The sequence below is a fragment of the Sciurus vulgaris genome, assembly GCF_902686455.1.
Source record: "Sciurus vulgaris genome assembly, chromosome: 5".
NCBI classification, from domain to species: domain Eukaryota; kingdom Metazoa; phylum Chordata; class Mammalia; order Rodentia; family Sciuridae; genus Sciurus; species Sciurus vulgaris.
The window spans coordinates 90360559-90381475 of record NC_136465.1 but is presented as its reverse complement, the minus strand read 5'-3'; the positions used below and the strand labels follow the sequence as shown (position 1 = coordinate 90381475).

The window sequence follows — 20917 nt, the reverse complement described above, 5'->3', positions numbered from 1 at the left end:
ATTTTTCTAGTAAACACCTATGCAGTTTCAAATGCTTTCAGTCCTTGGGCAAACCCTGTTTGTGTCCTCTATCTACATTCAGATACAGAACTATAAAAGGATACCTGTGCTACTAACTAAAAGTCATATAAATAACATGGCTATCAGATAAAATATTTAATTTAAAATGTTAAGACTTGGGTGTTTATACTTGACCTTAAACAGTGCTGCATTATCAATGGCCTGAGCAAATTTGAGCCTGTAAATTTTATACACTCGAGTAACAATTATTTCTTGAGTATGTTGTGTTGTCAGGTCTGAGTTGGTACCTGGATGAACATAAGTCAAATTTAAAATATTGTTTCTGTTCTTCAAACATGTAGACATGATATGTGGTGTCCTAATTTAGATTAAAAACACAGGCTTGTCACTTGATAAATGAGACCAAATACTCTTATTGTTCAGTGACTGAGGCAAAGTTACATATGGAAAATGCTTGAAACACAACATATCTAAGTGTCTAATCAATTATCAGAGTCAGCAAATTCTATATGCATTCAGAGTAGGAGGTCGAAGGAAATGGGGAGAAACTACAAATGTTTACTGAGTTTCTACCCCATGAAGCTGTAGTTTAGGTGGTCTGGAAACCCATCACTGAGTGAGAAATTCATAGCCACGTGGCCTGGCCTTGAATGAAGCATTGGATTTGTATGGAGAGGGGGGGAGGTGGGTAGAGAGCATGCTATTCCAGACACATGGATTATAGCAGTGACAGAAGTGATCCCTCTGGCACTTGGACGGGTGAAGGGAATGATTTGATTAAATTTGGCATTCATGTAGTGTTAGTCAGCTTTACATGGCTTTGACCAAAAGCCATGTAAAAAAGTTTACTTTGAGCTCACAGTTTCAGAGGTTCAGTTCCATTGCTCTGGGTCCAAAGTGAGGCAAAACATCATGGTGGAGGAAGAAAGTGGCGGTGGAAAGCTCCTCAGTCAGGACAGTCAGAAAGAAGGAGCAGGCAAAGGAAGAGAGAGGGAGAAAGAAGGAATTCAGGGGACAAGATGTAATTTCCGAGGGCAGCACACCCTACACCTACTTCCATCAAATGAATTAATCGGATGATTAAATTACAGTTCTCATAATCTAATCCTTTCATCTTTGAACACTCCTGCACTAATACAGAAGGTTTTGGGGGGTACACTTCACAGCCAATCCATAACACATGCTAAGGAAAATCAGGGAATGCATTTGGATTGCAAGGAGGAGTCAACAAGAAAGGGAAATGGCACATTGCATTTAATTGCCACCTAAATGTTTCCCATTTAACACGATCCTATTATAACCTTCATAACCGTAAAATATCTTATTTTCATTTGTTAGCTTACTTTTATTTACTCCACAAGTATCCCTTGGACGTGGTGAAGAAAAGAGAAACTGGGATGGCTTGTGTTTTATTTAAATTATAGGGGGAAAATTGGTGCGTGATTTATTCAACTTCTGGCAACTGAGGAAAGTCCCCGTTTCCCCTTCTTCCTCTCTACGATGAAAGAGGGCTGGCTGGTTACTTTGTAGGACTTCAGGTGATTTTAATTTTAAATAACCTGTTAGGCTCCACTGTGGTAAGATGTAGCTTTGGGATTTCAAGGTTTCTCCTGTGGCTATGGACTGACCTAAGTAGGAGAGAGATTTCTGGGACATTCCTGCCAGTGGAGGGCAGTGGGTCATTGTCCTAAGAGAGCACAGTAGTGTTGGGAGAACGACACTACAATCATTTGGTATCCTGCTTCGTGTTTGGTAAATAACTGCACCAAGTTCTCAAGTTCCGCCTCTCCGTTAAGAAAGATGCTAGAAAAAAAGCCAGGCCACCTAGCAGTCAGTGTAGGCTGTCCCAGGCGCGGGAGCTTTATCAGCTGAGCAAATGGAATTATGGCCTTGCATTTTGGTTTCCTGATGACTAAGGTGACCGAGTTCGGAGGCTGCAGAGTTTCTTCTTTGTCCTTGCACATTTTATGCTGGACAAGATGCTTAAGCAAACAGAATCGGCAACCACTAGGAGGTACCCGAGATATGTGTTTGCAGCTCTGGCGAGCAGAAATGGCTAATACTGCTCTCTGGGCTAGGTAGGCGAGTGGAGCTTTTCCAAGGTCTAAGGTGCCGTTAAGCTTGTTCGCGGAACAAGAAGCATTACTAAGAATAAACCGCCCTTTAATCTACAAGACCCAGGAACCCTCCTCCGAGGCATTATCACGTCTGAAGTCTTCGTGCTTGGGCACCAGCCGCCTGCATATTGGATGCAGCAGCATCTTTCCCTGCAGGGCGGAGGCGAGCACCCGGTGTGCACGCACCTCCCTATGCGCGCGCTCGCTCGCGCCCGTGAGCTTCGGGAGTGGGGACTGTGTGTGCGTGTGCGTGTGCGTGTGCGTGTGTGTGTGTGTGTGTGTGTGTGTGTGTCCCCGCGCGCAAGCGCGCACGGTGTCTGCTAGAGCTGCGGCTACGGGACCAGTTAATGGGGTTAGGGGCCCAGAAAGGAATAAATCTCCGGTGGCTTCCGCGCGACTCGTTGCGGGTCAATAACCAACCACTTATAGGAGGGTGACAGCAGCAGCCACGGCACGCTAGCAGCGTGTCGAAGGGCCGGAATGTCAGTCAGCCTCTGCCACACTCGGGGAATATACATGTATTTTTAAGAAAGCTGCTGTTTTTATTGTCTGACTCTATCTCCAGAGAACAAGGGCAAGAGAGAAGGGTGCGCGCGCTGGGCAAGCGTCGCAGATCTGAACCGGTCGAAGGAGGCAATTTTGAGGGTGGGGGAGGGCGGGGGAGACCTTGATTTCCACCAATCCCGGGGCGTTTGTCTGCGAAGTCCGGGGCGCAGCGGAAGGCTGCGGCGCGCGCTGAATTAACTGATGAGACCGAGTTCTTTTCTTCTCCGGGAGGGGTGGGGAGCGAGGGTCCTGGCGGGTGAGGCCAAGGAGCCAGGGGCAGGATAGCGGTCCCGGGCCGAGGTGGAAATTTCCAAGGACTTGGCGCGGCGCGGAGAGCGCGTCTGGGGCGGGGGGGTGCCTGGCGGCGCAGCAGCGCAGGAGGCGGGGAGAGGCGGCGAAGGGCGAAGGAGCATCGCTCAGAAGGGGACGCCGCGAGCCAAATGTCTGAGAGCGAGCCGCGCCTTTTCCCGGACCCTTGCGGAGGGCGACGGTGATGCTGTAGAACCGGTAGGAGCGACTGGCCGCCGCGCTCTCTCTGTTCTTGGAGACCCCCAGCGCCCGCCTTCTGCAGGGGAAACGACCATGACTGTAGCTCGTGACTTGTCTGCCGGCCACATCCCGTAGAAAGAAATACTGGAAAAAGTTGCATTATCAAAAATCCTTGTGCTGACCTTTGGGGCCGTGGGGGCCGAAGCAGTGTGCGTGCCTGTGCAAGCAAGAAAGCGAAAGGTGTATGTGCATGGGGGGCCGGCGGTGGGGGCACCCTCCGCTGCCACTGTGCCTAACGTTATACTGAGGCGCCGGCCCCCATCCCCGGGACGCCGGGGCTGCAATGAACCCCTGCGGGCAGGCCCGGCGACACACGTCCAGAGGGGCCATGGCCATACTGGCGTGGAAGTTCCCGCGTACCCGGCTGCCGGTGGGAGCCAGTGCCCTCTGCGTTGTGGTCCTCTGTTGGCTCTACATCTTTCCAGTCTACCGGCTGCCCAACGAGAAGGAGATCGTGCAGGGGGTGCTGCAACAGGGCACAGCGTGGAGGAGGAACCAGACAGCAGCCAGAGTCTTCAGGTACTCCTGCCCTTGGGGCTCCTCCCCTCTAGCGTCCTTTCCTCCCGGTGCACTGAGGACAGGGTCCCCGGCAAGAACCATCTCGCAGAGGCTTCCCTTTCATCCAGCCTTTCTTGTTCCACTCCCCTTTGTGCTGTTCCCGACTTGGAGACTAGGTAGGGTCTCTTCCCCACCCCTTTCCCCAAGAGAGGTGCAGACACCTGCTTTGCCTATGTGAGGACTATACTCATTTCTTCCCAAGACTAAATTGTAACAATTTGCCCATAACTGGTGGGAAGGACGACCCAGGATAACTTAGTCCTTTGTACTTAATAAGAATTTATTTCTTGGGTTCTCAAGATATTTGAAGCTAAAGTGAACTAGAAACAGGTAAGAGGTGTCTTCCCAAGGTTAGGTGAGCAATTCTATGTATAAATCATCATTGTGAAGTGTTGGGCATACCTTGGGCAAGTGAAAATATGGACAGCCAGCCAGGTTCCCCCTTCTTTGTGCAGTGTGCCCACAGAAAATAGAGAGCACTTGCTGACCTTCTACTAAGAGCCGGAACTGTGCAATTTTTATATTGAAATCTCAACAACTTTCTAAATAATAGGTATCTTCACTTCCTATGGGTATCACAAATTGATTCTTTGGAAAGATGAGTTTCTTACCCAAGGTCATTATCTTTGAAGAGTGAGTGCTGACATTTTCAGCACTTTAAAGCTTCAAAGCTCCCAGCTCTTTTTCTTGGCTTAGCCATGTGGACACTTCTGGAAGATAGGAGATGTACTTTAGATAGGGACTTGAAATCAGAAAACAAAACACTAAACCAGGTTGGAAATCAGCACTCTGTGTGCTGAGTAGTTTCTCCTCCTTTGGGGGAATTTTAGTGTAAGGCTCTGAATATAAGTTCCGGGCAGCAGGGATGATGTAGCTAGTTAGATGAAAGAAGAGACAGAGTTGACTGCTTCTGTCTCCCCCCAGCACACTGAGAGAACATACTGCTTCAATCACTGGGAGGGTCCCCTTTCCCCTTCAGTCCCTAGGACTGAAGATACTGCAGTTGGCTCTTCTGATTGTGCGGGTCTGAGTGAGGAGGGCTTTCCTCTGCTCTTCAGAGGATGGTTCTACTCAGCGCAGGGGCAGGTGAGAGCCAATGTAAACATTTTTCACTGCATTACTTTCAAATGTCCAGAAGCATCTATACATCTAAAAAAATCTTATACAATATATGTTTTCCATCTCTGTCTCAGGCCTGCTCCAGGAAAGGTCAAAGAGATGAAGCCATTTCTTCCAGAAGGAGGCAGCTGAGTTTTCCTTTAAATGGGAGGGAAGACCCCCCCCCCCTACTTTTGTAACTGTACCATCATTAAGTTAAAAAAAAATAACCCCACTCTTCTTAAAAGTACATCAGGGTTAATTTTCTCTTGCCTTCACATTATTGATTGTTGGACTGAAAAGCAGGCAAAAGGCATAGCACCTAACAATTCTTTTCTCTGAAGACAGAAAGTACTTTCATTTCAAATAATATCCGAAATGAGTTAAGAACTTCCCATTGGCTTGCAATGAAAGGGCCCATTTTCTTTATATATAGAAGGAGAAATAAAGAAGCTCTGTTTGAGAATAGACTTCTTTTTAGAGGACACAATTAAGTGGAAAATGCTTCCTATTCTGATAAATACAGACTGATGGTTGCTGAGACACATTTGATCCTTGCCGTCTGTAGCCTGGAATATAAGTGTCAGTGTTTGACTGTCATTTAGTCTGGTTTCTAGGTGCAGAGAATTACTTATTAAAATTCAATACTATAAAAACTGCCTAAAAACACATCTCTCAAAATTAGTGTCTGTAAACTGTGAAAGAGACACTATTGCCTATTGAAAAGAGTCTGAGCTTCTGGTTAGAATACTGAATTTGTGCATTGCCTGTGCCAGGACCAGATAAACTGCAGAATATCTTTAGCAAGTTATTCTCTCTCTTTGAATCTTAGTTTTGTTATGTATAAAATAGGGAGAATAACATCTGCCTTGCAGGATTGTCATAGGTTTAAATAAAATAAAATAAAATAAAAAACTGATGCCTAGTGTCCAGTACATTGTGTACCCCGAAAATGGTTGTTTTCGTAATCATTAAAATTTCCTGTGTATGTTACAACCTAAATAAGGACATCTGGCCATCCCATAAGAATTTGTATTTCACCTATCGAATTTATAAAGAAAGTTTTTTTTGGTCAATACCTCCCTAGTCATATCAATTAAGTTAATTAAGAGACAGGAGTTTTGAAAGATAAGTCTCATGTTTGTTAAGTCCAACAATTTTTTTTTTACTTTGCACATTTAGTGAGATTCATTCTTTTAAACAGCTGAATTATTAGCATATGGGTAGTAGTATATATCTATTAAGTATCACACAGGTCAGCCAGAAACCTTTATGATGTTAAGGGGTCACAACTTTGGCAAATGGATATCTTTATTTCTTTAGTTTGAAACATCTGCACAAACAGAAATATATGTAAACAAACATACAATATGTATGTGTGGAGATAGATGAACATTTATAAGTCATGCAGTGATGGCATGTGTATGTATACATATGTAGGTGTGTGTATATATATCCATATATACACACACAGAAGTATTTGCAGTCATTAGAACAATGTGAATGACTAGAACATACTATGTATGTGTTAGGCCAGGAGAGTAGGAGTATGTGGGATGGTAGACTGCCCACACTAAATGAGCTTACCTCTTATTAGGGGCTGACTGACAAAAGCAAATAAACACACATGTGATTTGAAGTGTTGCTTAATGTTATGAAGACAAAAGAGAGTGTTTTCACCAGGATTTCAGATTTAATTTTATAATTTTTTTTGCAGTGCTGGAGATTGAACCCAGAGTCTCACACATGCTAGACAAATGCTCTTCCCTGGGCTACACCCTAGCCCCTTCAGATTTCATTTTGCCATTTGTACTTCCTTTTACTTCTGTGATTTTCTTCTTCTCCTAGCCCAGAACCTGTGTATTGACTTCTCAGATGGGAGCCTTGGCAGACTGCATAGGAGATGATGGCAAGAAAGTCACAAAGCCGTAAGGGTTTGGAACTAAATAGGAAGTTTCCCTGATATCCACATGATGATAGAAAGATTAAGTAATTAGTTAACCCTAAAGCAAAACAAAAATCTCTTGTTGCTTCAGATTGAGTCATCAAGTAGAGTGGGAAATGCCAAATCAAAGCAGCATTTTCTTATCCCATTATATCCTTACTTATTTCTCCTCCTCAGAAAGGAACCTCAGCTCAGTTTATTTGCAAGGCTTTGTTCTTGGCATCAGACATGGTAGCAACAATGCCAACAGTGAAACCCATGAATTGTTAGGCATTTACTATCTGCCTGGCACTGTAAGTGCTTATATGTATTGTCACATTAATCTCCATGAGAACTTTGTTTGAAAGGGTATTATTCACATTTATAAAGACAGACATGCCCTAGTCCCTGCCACCAAAGGCCTTACTATAGTCCCATGGGACTTACTATAATCCCATGTATGGGGTTGGTTATATATTTAACCAAGTGGAAATAAGGCCATCAAAGAGAGACAACATGGCAGAGTGAAACACTTAGGGAACTGTCAGATCATGGTTGGATTTCTGGCTGTGTCCCTTTCTAGTTGTATGATCATTGGTGAGTTCAGCTCTCTCAGAATGTGGATTTGCCATTTATAAAGTGGGGTTTGTAGTAAAGCCACTCGAGAGCATACAGAAAGCACCTAGAGTGTTGCTTGTCACATCACTGTGTGATATAGGGCTATTGTAGTCATAGAAATGTGAGCCAGGTGCTGGGCAAGTTCATAGTTCTCCAGGGAGGGGGAATGAGAGAGTTCAGAGAGGAGGTGGTGTTTGTCCTAAGCCTTGAAGGATGATTGTCAGAGGTGAGGGTGAAAGGGTGTTCCAGGCAGAGAGAACAGCAATGGTGAAGGCAAAGAGGTTTGGAAGTGCTGGCACATTACTTATATGGAAAGTTATCAGGTCACCCATGGAAACCTTGGTATTTTGTTTTTTTAATTTTTATTTTTTGCAGTTCAGGGGATTGAACCCAGGGACTTGTGCTTGACAGGCAAGCACTCTACTAACTGAGCTATATATCCAGCCCAGAAACCTTGGTAGAAAGGTAGGCTGGGAGGTGAGAGGAAACCAGGTCCAGGTCCCAGTCTCTGAATGTATTTAAGTCATGGCTGATTAGAAATGGACTACCATTCAACAACCCCGGGGGTACTGAGTGTCAGCCATCAGCAGGGATAACACATTACTATTACCAGAAGATCTGGGGATAGGAAATCAGGGATAATTTGGGAAAGTGGTTGTTTTTAAAATTTTGTTAACTCAATGGGTGGTAACTGTGACTCAAAGCCTCATGTCCTCTTTCCTTTTCCAAATTCTCAACAAAATACTACTCTAAGCAGTTTTACCTTCATGTGGCTTCTTTTTATTCCCTACTTTTCAATCCATGCATGTTAAAAGCTTCAGATGTTGTCACAGCTGCCCTGGTGACAAAAGAAGGGCATTAGGGGCATAGGGCGTGAAAGTTAGGTGCGGCTTTTTGTGTATGTGGATGTAAGTTTGGTGGTTGCAAGTTACAGATTCGTGGAGTTTATTTTGAAACAATAGATTAGAAAAAAGACAATTTAATATGCTTTGATGTCTAGGAAAATTAGCTATGATTATGTTGTAGATTTACAAATGTGGAAAAAATTTCGTCAATAATCAAAATAAGCACAAATCTATCAGTAACATTTATTGGACATAAAATGTGCCAGAATTAGTTCTAATCACTTATATGTGCTTTCTTTTGTCCCCAGAGCAATGCTACAAAGTAGGTTTGTGGTATGTTCCTTGTTACAGATGAGGATGTGGAAGTTCATATATCCATGAACCAAGTGATGGAGTTGGGTTTAAACCTCATGTTTGTTCCCTGATAATCTTGGATAAATGAGGCATTGTTGCACATATCATTTATGATCTGGCCCTCATTTCTCCAATGTCATCTTTCATCAGTTTTCCTTTTTATACTTTAGTAATATTAGACTCATTATAGTTCCTGAAACAGGCCAGACTGTCTTGGTTTTGCTCATTTCCTCTTCCTGAAATACCTTTACTCTGAGGCCACTTCTTCCTGCCCTTTACCTAGCAAGTTTCTTCTGCTCATCTCTTGATGGTGCTTCATGATGGATGAGAGCAAAGGTCCAAAGTTATCTGTCCTCAAATATATTTTTTAAATATTTTTAGTTGTGGATGGACACAGTACCTTTATTCATTTATTTATATGTAGTGCTGAGGATCCAACCCAGCGCCTCACACGTGCTAGGCAAGCGCTCCACCACTGAGCTACAGCCCCAGCCCTGTCCTCAAATCTTTATTCTACTACTTTTTGGGTTCTTGAGCAAGTTGGTCTTCAGTGTTCATTTCCTCATGTCCTGTGATGGGTGGCTTCTTGTTAGATTGCTATAAGAATTATATTAGATAACACATTGAAAAAGCTTAGAGCTGTTTCTGGCATACGACTAGTACTCTATCCACATGAACTTTCTCCTCCCTTCTTAGAAGCTTCTTTTTATTTATGCCATGTGCATATTATTGCATTTCTTTCTTTTATTCAAAAGTATAACAACTGTGTGTCTACCACTCTTACTGTAGAAGATTCTGGGACTATAGTAGTGAATGTAACAAAATTCTTGCTTGCTTGTAATTTACAGGATGATGAGAGAGTGGTCAGACAACAAATAGAAAAATATCCAATATCTAGTAGTGGCAGGTGTTTTAATAATGATGCATTTAAAGTACCAGTTTATTTGTGTCTCTTCCTGCTAAATTGTAAGCCAGCTTCTGCTAGCACAGGGACTGCATCTCATTCCTCTGTGTATATCTGTAGGCTCACGTCGTTCCTGGCATACTCAGTTTAGTTATCATGTGAATGAAAGTTCTAGAAAGGCATGGAACCAGATGGTCGGTGAACAGATATGTAAGGAGGACCTGCTGTGTATCCAACACTGTGCGTGGCAGTGTGAGAGACCAGAGGAGGAAAAGAGCTCTTCCTCTTCAGCAGATTCCTCATCCCAGCGCTACTGACCTTCTGGGCTGGATATTCTTTGTTGTGGTAGGGTGTCCTGTACATTAGAGAATGTTCTTGCAAGTTATAAAACCCCTGTCCACTAAATGATTCCTGACAACACATCTTCAGACCTAGTGAAATTTCCCTCAGGGACCAAAATTGCCTCTGGTCTAGAATCACTACTCTAGAGTAACAAAACCAATTTAGTTGACAGAACTTAAAACCCGCTGACAATACATGCAGTTTATAGCTCTGTTTGTAAACTACACACTATAAATGCTTTGACTAGAGATAGAAGGTGTCTATGTGGGAGTGGAACCCCCCGCCCCTGAAAGAACAGTGAATGAATTGTGCTCGGTACAGGTCTCAGTTAGGGAAGGGTCATAAGGGGATAGATTTTAGAATATTGGCTCTGAACAGCTGCCTCCATTGAAGATTTATGTGACAGGTGTTTAAGGTTCTGTCAGGGCCCTTTCCTTAAGCCTTGGCAAGCATACTCCAGGCTCTGTGCCTTATACTTTGGGGGGCTCTCCCGATCTTCCTAAGTCTCAACACTTCTCAGTGGTATCAAGGGGACCCTTCTGGACACTGGAATTACCTGCTCCAAAATGACCCAAGCCCACTTCCACAACCTACCTGCCTCGGGTGGGGGGGCATTTCTCATCCTTCTCTCTAAGGATGACTTGCCCCTCTGGAGTGCAGTCTTCTACCCAAGAAATGGTCAAGGGATGTTCTTCAAGGGAGGAGAGGCTATGCAGAGAACCTGGATATGGGGTGTGGGGTCCACATGTGCACAGGCTGTCCTGTGTCCCCCAGGTCCCAGTACCAGACTTGCTGAGTTCGAGAGGTCTAAATTTGAATCTGGCATTTCAGAGATTATCATGCAGGTATATTTGTCCAGAGAGGAGGATAAAACATATTATATCTGTTTTTGGTTTAGTTATAACTCCTAAATATTTAGATTCACTTTTAGTTTGTCTTGTGACTTGTACTTGAGGTTGGCTAAAATACTTTTGGTTTGTACAATATAGTCAATACTCAATTGAAATATTGCAGTGGGTTTTTTTTTAAATTTTTTTTGGACTTGAGAGCCTATTAGTTCTTCATTTAAGAGAAGAGTGTTTTAGGAAAATGGTTGGATCAGTTGAATAATTATTTATGTTAGAGTATGTGGCCTGTTTATCTTCTGAAAAAGTTGTGAATCATCTTGGAAATAATGCTGACTGTATATCATTAACATAGTCTCTCATAATTGAGTTGGTAGGTTTCTAGTAAAAAGAATAATTGTAAATTTTCTTTATAATTTGACTCTATTGGGAGCTGAGTGACCATGGGCAAGTTATTCAACCCCTGTGTACCTTTGCTTTATTATCTGAAAAATGAGTATAATATGCTAACTCGCTTTATGGGTTTGTGATGACGATACATAGAAACTAAAGACATCCTCATCTGACTGGGTGGGATGACAGGGAACTTATTCCTACCTGAAAAGAGACTCCATTTTTGGGCCCCAGAGAATCAGGTTCTGATCCTGGTTCTTTCATTTATCGGTGACCTTGAACAACTTTTTGGCCTTTCTGAGCCTTAGTTGTGAGTGTCAATAGTTAACTTGGGAGGATTAGGTCTTACTAATTGCTAATTATTAATCCATAATGAGAGAAAAGCTGTGCCTTGGGAAACATTCTGTGCCTAAACTGTACTGTCAGTGAAGGAATATCTGACAATGAAGCATGACCTCATGACATACCCTCCTCTTCCTCAGCGTCAGTACCACGGGCGTTGTAATGTAGCCTGCAGGATTTTAGGGAAGACAGCAGAGCCTAGTAACCACCTGGCCATGCATTCATTCAGCCACATTTCCTAACGCTCACTCTATGTCAGTGGGTGCTGGGGACACAGTGATGGATATTAGATGGGGTCCCCGACGTTATAAAATCCAGTCTATTCCAACCACATTAATTAAATCGATCAGAAATTGAGTAATGTGGGGTTCCCAGGGTTATAGTTTGTGTGCTTTGGATAATTAGCTAGTTTTGGAGCCATGAATTGTTTTCCTTTCTGTTGAACTGTCTTTCTAGCTGTAGCATTGCATGAGAGGGAAGCAGTGAAGACCATAAGGGCTGTCACTCCTTTAATTAGGTGCCAGGAGGAAGCCGAAATGATTCAGAGCCACACACCTTCCATTTTTCAGGGTTTAAGTAAAGAGCATGCTGCTAGAGACTCTAGGTGCTCATAATAGGATACTTTGAAACAAGCGTTTGTTTCAATTATTGGCATAATAAATATATACATGGTTTTATGTCCCAGTGTTCATTTAAAAAATTTATAATATGATTTGTCTGATTTGGGGAATAATACCTATTTAGTATGGAAAAATTTAAAATGCAGTAAAAAAGGAGAAGAACCCGCCCATAATCCTGTCAGAAGTTCTCATTGTAAACACTGTCTCTTATGTGTATGTATTTGCATGTATTACTAAATTGTGTGCATTTTGGAGATATAGCTTTATATTCTGTTTTATTCACTCAAAATTACATTGCTAGCATTTTTTCATATCATTTTGAATTGTGATATAATAGCTTTATGATTTTTATTTTGGAAAAATAATTATTGTGAGGGTTTTTTTTGGCAACATGTTACCATATGGAACAGATTACTTTCTCCAAAAGATTATTCATGCTACTGACAAATTTGCATATTAGTTTTTTTCCCTTAAAGATACCTCTGTATATGTGGTTAATGGCTGAGCATAGAAAAATAAAAAGACCCTTTAAAGAGGTTTGCGTTCTCATAATGGGCATTTCAGTGGTAAAGCAGCTTTTTTTTTTAAAGGTAATTGATATTTAACAAATGTCATTAATATTTTGGTATAATTCTTGCAGACGTTCAATGCCTGTGTGTGTTTAAATAAAACTATTATGAATTTGACAGTACATTACTTTTTTTTAATAACTGTCTGTAGATGGACATCATCATCCCCTCCCCCCCATATTTCTTATTGGTGCATTGAAGTTGAACATAATGGTGGGATTTGTTGTTACATATTCACTACATCTTTGCTTTTTAATGACTGTAAGATTGTCTACTGTAAGGACAGATGAAATTTGAATCACGGTTTTTGGATATTTATATTGTCATAGTTTCTCACTTTTATAAATAATGATGTGATGAACATTCCTCTGTGTGTATCTTTAATACTCACCAGTTCATTTTCTTAGTATTAATATTTATAACTAGTTTCTTGACAATTTTGTTTTCATCGAACCATCAGTTTTTTTTAAATGTATTTTTTAGTTGTAGGTGACACAATACCTTTATTTTATTTTGTGTGGTGCTGAGGATGGAACCCAGGGCCTCAGGCATGCTTGGCGAGTGCTCTACCACTGAGCCACAACCCAGCCCTGAACCATCAGTTCTTATAACTGTCTTTGTTGTTCTGGATTTGGAATTTCCCCCCTTTCAAAAGAGTGGATAGGGATTGCATAAGTAGCAAACCCGTAGTGATTGCTAACATGAGTTGATAAAACTCCCCTTAGGTGAATTTTCAAGAGGTCAGAGCAGCTGAGAAAGGTTTCCATGACTGGAGGTGCTCCCTGGCAGAGTCCCTTTGGGAACATCATGGAGACCTGCTGTGGGAACTGCCGCAGGGCAGTGGCGCTCATCCCTGCACCCTTCATGTTTGTCCTTTATTACAGTGCTGCTGATAGTTGGTATGTTTCCCTCACCGTTTAGAAAGCAATGCTTTACATCATTTTTCTAGGATTTAAGCAATTAAATAAAACAGTATTTGAAAAGGAAAATGCACTTTTACTTTATGATAAGGTTGAGATTTCAAGGAAAAGAAAAATGTCTTGAAGCAGAAGCATTGTATTTGGTGACTGTAATTTTCAGAGTCATTCTCCTATTAATTAGAGGTCTTAGGCATGAATCTGGAGCAGGTCTTGTCTACCTGGTGGAGGGTGAGGGTGGGCTAAAAGGACAAAATCCCATGGTGATATTTAATTGGGTCAGCATTTGGAGGTTGTGGTTGGTGACTGTGATGCCATTGGCCTCTGCCATTGCTATCCTGTGACCTGCTCTTCTGTTCCTGTGTGAAATGGCTATCTACATTGTGTCTCTGGTGTTTGGGGACCAGAAATCAAGTCTTATATATCTTTGTCTGTCCTCAGCACAGTTGCTAGGGTTTGGATATGAAGTGTTCCCCAAATTCTCATGTGCGGAAGGCTCAGTCTCCAATGCAGCAGTGTTCAGAGATGTGGCTTTTAGGTGATGTTGATGGGATCATGAGGACTCTGACCTCATCAGTGGATTAATGCATTTGATGGATTAATAATTGGAATGGATATTTTGGAACCCGTAGGACTAGGTGAGGAAGCAGGTCACTGGGGCATGCCAGGAAGGCTGTATTTTCTGCCTGGCCCACTTTTCTGACTGCTACGATCTGAGCATCTCCTTGCCATACCCTCTGCCTTCTGCTGGTCCAGAGCAGTGCAACCAGTCAACCATGGGCTGAAACCATAAGTCAAAAATCAGTCTTTCTTCTTCTGGGTTGTTTTTCTTGAGTGTTTGTCGCGGTGGTGAGAAGTTGACTGAATACAAGAGTGTTAATAAGTATTTGTTGGATGAACGAAAATGAGATTGTCCAAAATCCCAATAGTCAGCTGAATACTCTGAAGGATTGTTTTGTTTATTGCCTAATGTTAAGGCTATATAAGACACACTGCCAATTTGTAGATTCACTCCTTCCTTCATTCTTTTGTTCAGCAAATATGTGTTCAGTGCTTTCTATGTGCCAGGCACTGTGCTGCTTTCATGGAGTAGGTATTCAGCTGGGACGACATGGGCCTCATCCCCATAGAACATACAAGCACCCAGCACATGTTACATGTTCTCCAGTCGCAGCGGTTTTTTTTGTTGTTTGTTTTTTGCAGTACTGGGGATTGGACCCATGGACACTCTACCACTGGGCTCCATCCTCAATCCTTTTTATTTTTCTAATAAAATAAGTTTTTAATGAAACAAGTCATCAAGACTGACCTTGAACTTGTGATCCTCTTGCCTAAACCTCCATGTCACTGGGAGATTACAGACTGCACCACCATACCCTTTAAATGGAAGAAATAATAAATACAGGGTTAACCTCACTTTTAGAACTTAGCCGTTTATGTGAGTATTTGGTATAGTCCAGAAAGGGCCCACGTTGCTCCTCTGGCCCATTTGATGTTAAGCCTGCCTCAAGATTGTGAGGCAGGAAGTCTGCATCCAGTTTAGTGGTCTAATGCTTCTGACTCTTGCTAACCTGTAGAACATGTGAAATGTTAGAGAAGGAAAGCACTTTAAAACATTGCTGGAAGATACATGAGCCCGTGGGGGAAAGCAGAGCTCAATAACTGGTAGAATCAAAGAGCTTGAGTGGCAGACTGGCTTGGATGGGATTGTACACTTTGTAAGCAACTCTTCTCAGCCTGATCAGCCACCCTGCGGTAATAAAGGAAAGGAAGGGGAGGGCGGGCAAAGAACCATGTAAGTTCTGAACTGAATGTTAGTTTGGGGTAAAAACAGCAGGTCATTTCATTTCTTCCTAGTAACTGCTGTAACTGTGCCATCTCCAATCTACCTCTCGGCCCCCACCTCCCCACACATAGCTGGCTCTAATGAGTCTCTCAACACCTTGGCTGGATTTTATTAATTTTATTCACCTTGATTATTGGCACAGCTCCATTCTGGCATTTAGCTCAGTTGTGTTTGTTTTAAAGCTCAGTGGAGCCTGTTGTGTCTTCCACCTCTGTCCACTCAGGCTCCCCTGAGCCTCTAGGGTTTGCAGTGAAGCTGTGAAGGGTGTCCTCTGCGGGGAGCCCCACCCCACACCCTTCTAGGAGCTGTGGCTTCGGACTGGACAAGGAGGAGGTGAATATTCATGGGTTGCAGCTTCTCGGGTCAACTCTTCTGCTGCCTAGTGTGACTTTCTTGGGGGAAGGAAAGCCCTTGCCTCTCTTTCCATGGCAGTGGAAAGGCCACAGCCTCACCGTAAAAACCTGCCACTCCCAGGGTTGCTTGTTTCTCCCAGTCTTTCCTCATCATGATTCAGCTTGAGAGTGGGGGATTGGTTCTCTAGTTTGGTACCTCTTAGAAAACTAGTTGAGGTGACTAGTCCTGAAATTGGGTGGTTTTCTGAACTTGAAAAGGTAGACTACTTAGTATATATTGACCTTATTGTGGATCCCTGATTGTAATTCCCAGATAAGAGGGGAAAGTTTTGTTGCAATTACCCCCTGGATAAGGCTCTGTACCCTCACAAAGCTCAGTCATTGTGTACTGTTTCTTAAAGGTCCCTGTGGGCCCCAGATAGGAAATGCTCAAGTTCAGTTTCATCTCAAGCAGGAGGGCAAGGTTTCCCATTACAAACAAAGTGTCTGAACCCCCACCCCCTGTTTACGGGGCTTACCGTGAATATCTTATACTGTCTCCTCTTCATTTACAGTCTCTCTCTTACTGCTGAGTCCTTCCTGTTTCCTTTTCTTCTTACTCAGGAAGCTTGGAAGCAGACCACACGTCTCCTTAGCCAGCTGGGGAACGATGCCCTTGTAGCCTTGCATCCCCATCATTGATTCTCTGGGGTCCTCCACTCCTCAACCCAGTTCCTCTTGTTAGCTGTCATCCCGTCCTGTTGTTTAGGGTTGAGGGTAGTGGAGTTGTTGGAACTGGGCTGCTAATCAGATCCCTCCACAAGTCCTGCTGAGTAGCTGGCCACATAGCTAGTAGCACTTTCAACTCATATGGGGTCCCTAGCAGCTTTGGACTAAAGCCATAATTCCAGCATAAAATCCCACTGAAAATCCTGTTACACATGGAAAAAACCAATAAAGAAGTCAGAAGATTGCTCCTAGTGTATCAGATTTGAAGATTTAAAACTTATGATCCAAAAATTCTCTTTAAACTTTTAAAATGGAGATTTGACATGGTAAATTAAGTTCAGATTTAATTAACATTTACTAAGCACCAATTATGTGCAAGCACTGTAGATGTTTTCATGCACAGTTATCAGTCAGTCTAACCCTAGACTTTAAGATCAGTTCATTTTTTAACACTATGATATTTTTAGTAATATAGTTGTTATTACTTTGTGTCTGCCATATGCCATGCAGTGTTTTAAGAACTTTATGTGGTGTTATCATTTAACAAATATACAAAAATGGGAAAGACATTATTGTCCTTATTTTACAAAGAAACAGACTGTAATTATTTACCTGTGGCCATTTAGATGGTCAGTGGTGGTAGGAGCTAACATCTAATGCATGCTTACTAGGTGTTCAGCCCATCTCTTTAGTACTTTATGGGTGCTTACATCATCATAGCAGCCCTATATGATGGTCCTTTCATTGTTGGAGAAACAGAAGCACAAAGAACTTAAGCACCTTGCTTAGGGTTATGTTGTTAGTAAATGATCTGTCTGGCTCTCGAGTGTTCAAACTACCTTCCTGGGCTAGAACTTCAGAGAAGGACCAGTATTCACATTTAAGGCTTCAGTTGAAGTCTGATGCTTTCTTCCAATGCAACATCTTCTTTGTGTGTGTGTGTGTGTCTGTGGTGGGGGGAAGGACTGGGGATTGAACCCAGGGATGCTTTACCACTGAGCTACATGCCATCCCTTTTAAATTTTGAGACAGGGTCTTGCTGAGTTGTTGAGGGCCTCATTAAGTTACTGAGGCTGGCCATGAACTTGTGAGACTCCTACCTCAGTCTCCTGAGTTGCCGGGATTACAGGCATGTACCACTGCGCCCGACTCCAATGCAACATCTTAACACAAAGAATGAATCTCTAAGGATAAAGTTTTAGTCTATGAAAGGGGAATTAGCACTTCACTCTGTTTCACTGTTGTTAATGTCAGGGTTGTTTCTAGCAACCACTTCTCAAGGGTCCTACAAAGAAAGCAGTGAGCCCACTTGGCGGGGGTAGGGTGTCTCTTTCCTTTTGGTGTCTGCCTGACATCTCTGATTCATCCCTGTGGCTTAGCTTTAGGATCCATTTGCTCTCCTAACTCTCTGACTGTCCTGGTCCACGTGCTGACCTGCTCTTTATATCTATGAGATAGATGCCAAGAAAAGACATCAACCATGCTATGGTCAGAGGAACTAAAACCTGCACCACTGTGAGAACCTGCAGTGGAACAATCAACCCAATAGACATTTTTTTCTGTGCTACTCAAAAAGGAAGTTCTTTCATTTCTCTCCATTGCTGAAATCCCCAGGGATTTTTCTCTTGGCTTTAAACACTGTTCTGAAATGGAATCTATATGATAATCTTTTCAGTTATTCAGAAAGATAACCTAGAGATACAATGTGCATTTTTAAAATGAAACAATGCATTCTTATTGTAAAAGTTAAAACTTTATGCAAGGGTATTAATAAATAAAAAAGGACTCCTCAGTGTTATTTCCTAGAGATAAACAATGCTGATGTTTTGATGTGTATCCTTCCAGATGTTTTCCTTTTCAAAAGATAGCTTATTATTCAAACTGGGGTACTTGAGGTTAAATACTATAATTATGCCAGGACAGCAGGCATAAACAAACGGAATGTTTAACCGTCCTACTGTGTTTGAGCTTCTGCATCTATATCTATAAGGATTGGATCCTCAGTGTGTGTGTGTGTGTGTGTGCTCTCTTGAGAGAGCCCCTAATGATCCTCACCTCTTGGCGTTCATGCCCTTGTTTCATCTTCTCCCTTTGAGTGTAGGCCGCTTTTAGTGACTCACTTCAGAATAGAAGAATAGATTACTGCTGAAGTGATGGCATGTCACTTCTGAGATTAGGTTTTGACAAGACTGTGGCTTCATGCTGGGCTCTCTTTTTCACTCTGTCATGCTGAAAGGACACTCAACCAGCTTGTGGAAAGGCACAGGTGGAACAGAGGCCGTGGTCAACAGCTGGTGAGGAACTGAGGCCACCAACCATGTAAGTGAGCTGGGAAGAGTGTCTTCCAGCTGTGGCCCTGCTGATGGCCCGACTGCAGTGCAATGAGAGGACCAGAGCTGGAACCACTCAGCTGAAATGTTCTCGACCCACAGAAATCCTGAGAACATAAGTCCTGGTTGTTTTAAGTGCTGAATTTTGGGGAAATTTATTAGATACCCCAGATAGCAATTACTATTGTTATATACTAATAAAAACTAAAACATATATATTAAATAAAAATAGCATCATGTAGCAAATTTTTTTTAGCAACACCCTGTCCTTCCCCACTCAGATCATACCTGTCAGTAGATACCTTATGTCACGTAACACACACAGCTTATCTGTCATGTCTTTTGCAAATATTTTTCCTAATATTTTGTCTTTTGACTTTGCTGATGGTCATGTTTTAAATTTTTTCTATGAAGAATTTAGAAATTATCAGTAAATAGATGTCATGTTTTTTTCTTTCATAACTTTTGATTATTTGTGTCCTCATGTCTATAGCCCAAGATAATTTCATCCAGTATTTTTATGATTTAACTTTTTGATAACTTTCTGTGATGGATGTTTTAAAAAAACAGAGTGAGTTGGAGAACTGATACTTTCTGCCATGTGTTTTAATATTATTACAAACACAAAAACAACTGACCCCCGTTCGAAATATAAAGTGTGTCCACACTATAGAAGCCTATGCATGTAGGACTGTTTTGGAAGGTCTGCTTTTCTTCCATGGGTTCTTCTCACTAATCCTATTCCAAAGCCCTATGTTTCAGCTGCTGTAGCTTTGTAATAAATTTTAATATGTGATAGGGCCAGTCACTATTTCTTTGTGAAAATTTTCTTTGCTGTTCTGTCATATTTTTTGCTCAGGTAAAATTGAGATTGCTTTTTTTTTTAAGTTCAAAAGATTCAAATGATTTTAAAATTTGAATTGCATTAGTTTATACATTATTATTACAAAATTGAAATCTCCTAAGAATAAGATACATTTACTTGAATATGCATTCCTTATTTTATTTCCCTAAGCAAAGTATTTAGGTTGTTTCCCCCCCTCATGGATCCTACTCATTACTACTGAGATTAGTCTTAGGGATTTTATCTGTTTTTATGTTTCCATTGTTTACCCACTGGTATATTATTTTCATTATTTCTAAGATATTATTACTTAGATAGAGGAAGATCATTTTTACTTACCGCCAGCCACTTTGCTAAATTTCTTAGTGTATCTTTTTCCAGCTTGTCCTCTTGAGTTGTTCAGATATGAACTTGTATATTTATATAGTTTCATGAATATGATAATTTGTTCTTTTTTCTAGTATTTACTCCTTATGTTTTTATATTCTTTAATGGGCATGCATTTAGAGTTTCTTCAATAATTTCAATGCTGGATTTCTCTCTCCTTCTCTATTCTCTCTCTCTCTTCCACTGAATTTTACCCCTCCTCAGTTCCTAGCTCTGTGACCTTGGGCAAGTTACTGATGTAGAAAGGAAAGTGAAGCTTAGAGAGACCATGTGTGACTGAGCCAGGACTCAAATTCGGAATTTTGTGACCCCCCGGGCTCACTCTCTAAGCACTGTCTCATGTGGCCCATATCAAGAAATTTTGGATGATTACTGGTTTCCAGTCTCCCCTCCCCTCTGCTTATTGTTTCTGGATACTTATAAATCTAGTCACCTAACTTCCTTCCATGATGCATCCCGTTTGGATAGTTGTGGTGGAAATCTGCAGTTTGTATAATAAGTATCCAGATATGTCAGTATGTGAATGGAAAAAGGGCATGGTGCACTTGACTTGAAGAATCGTAGCTTTCACCATTCAGCATTGCCTGTGTGTGTGTGTGTGTGTGTGTGTGTGTGTGTGTGTGTGTTGTGAGTTTGTTTCTTTGCCCTAACTATTCTCATCTTTTCCGTATTGTTCAAGTCCATGCTCCCCTCACTGCTTCACGGTCTACTGCTGTGCATTCTCCGCTTGCCCTTCATGACCAGAAGGTCCTCAGTTTGACAGGAAACACAGCTCACTGTGAGATGCTTAAATCAAATGAATCTGGTTTCTGGAAATGTCATTATTTTAGGAGGGAGCACAGGAGGGAAGGAAGGAAAATAGTTTAGATTTTTGTGGGGGAATGGAA

General features: G+C 42.0%; 1 protein-coding gene across 2 annotated transcripts in view; it reads left to right on the top strand.

The window, feature by feature from the left end:
* Positions 1-3074: 3074 nt before the first annotated feature.
* ST8SIA1 (ST8 alpha-N-acetyl-neuraminide alpha-2,8-sialyltransferase 1) overlaps positions 3075-20917 on the top strand; it is a 133564-nt gene continuing 115721 nt past the window's right edge. The window contains exon 1 of one of the 2 annotated variants that reach the window (XM_079141510.1): positions 3075-3752. In XM_079141510.1, the coding sequence (XP_078997636.1) occupies positions 3517-3752 (236 nt within the window). In that variant the 5' untranslated portion in view covers positions 3075-3516. The remainder of the gene's footprint in view (positions 3753-20917) is intronic. The other variant, XM_079141511.1, reaches the window with a different exon arrangement.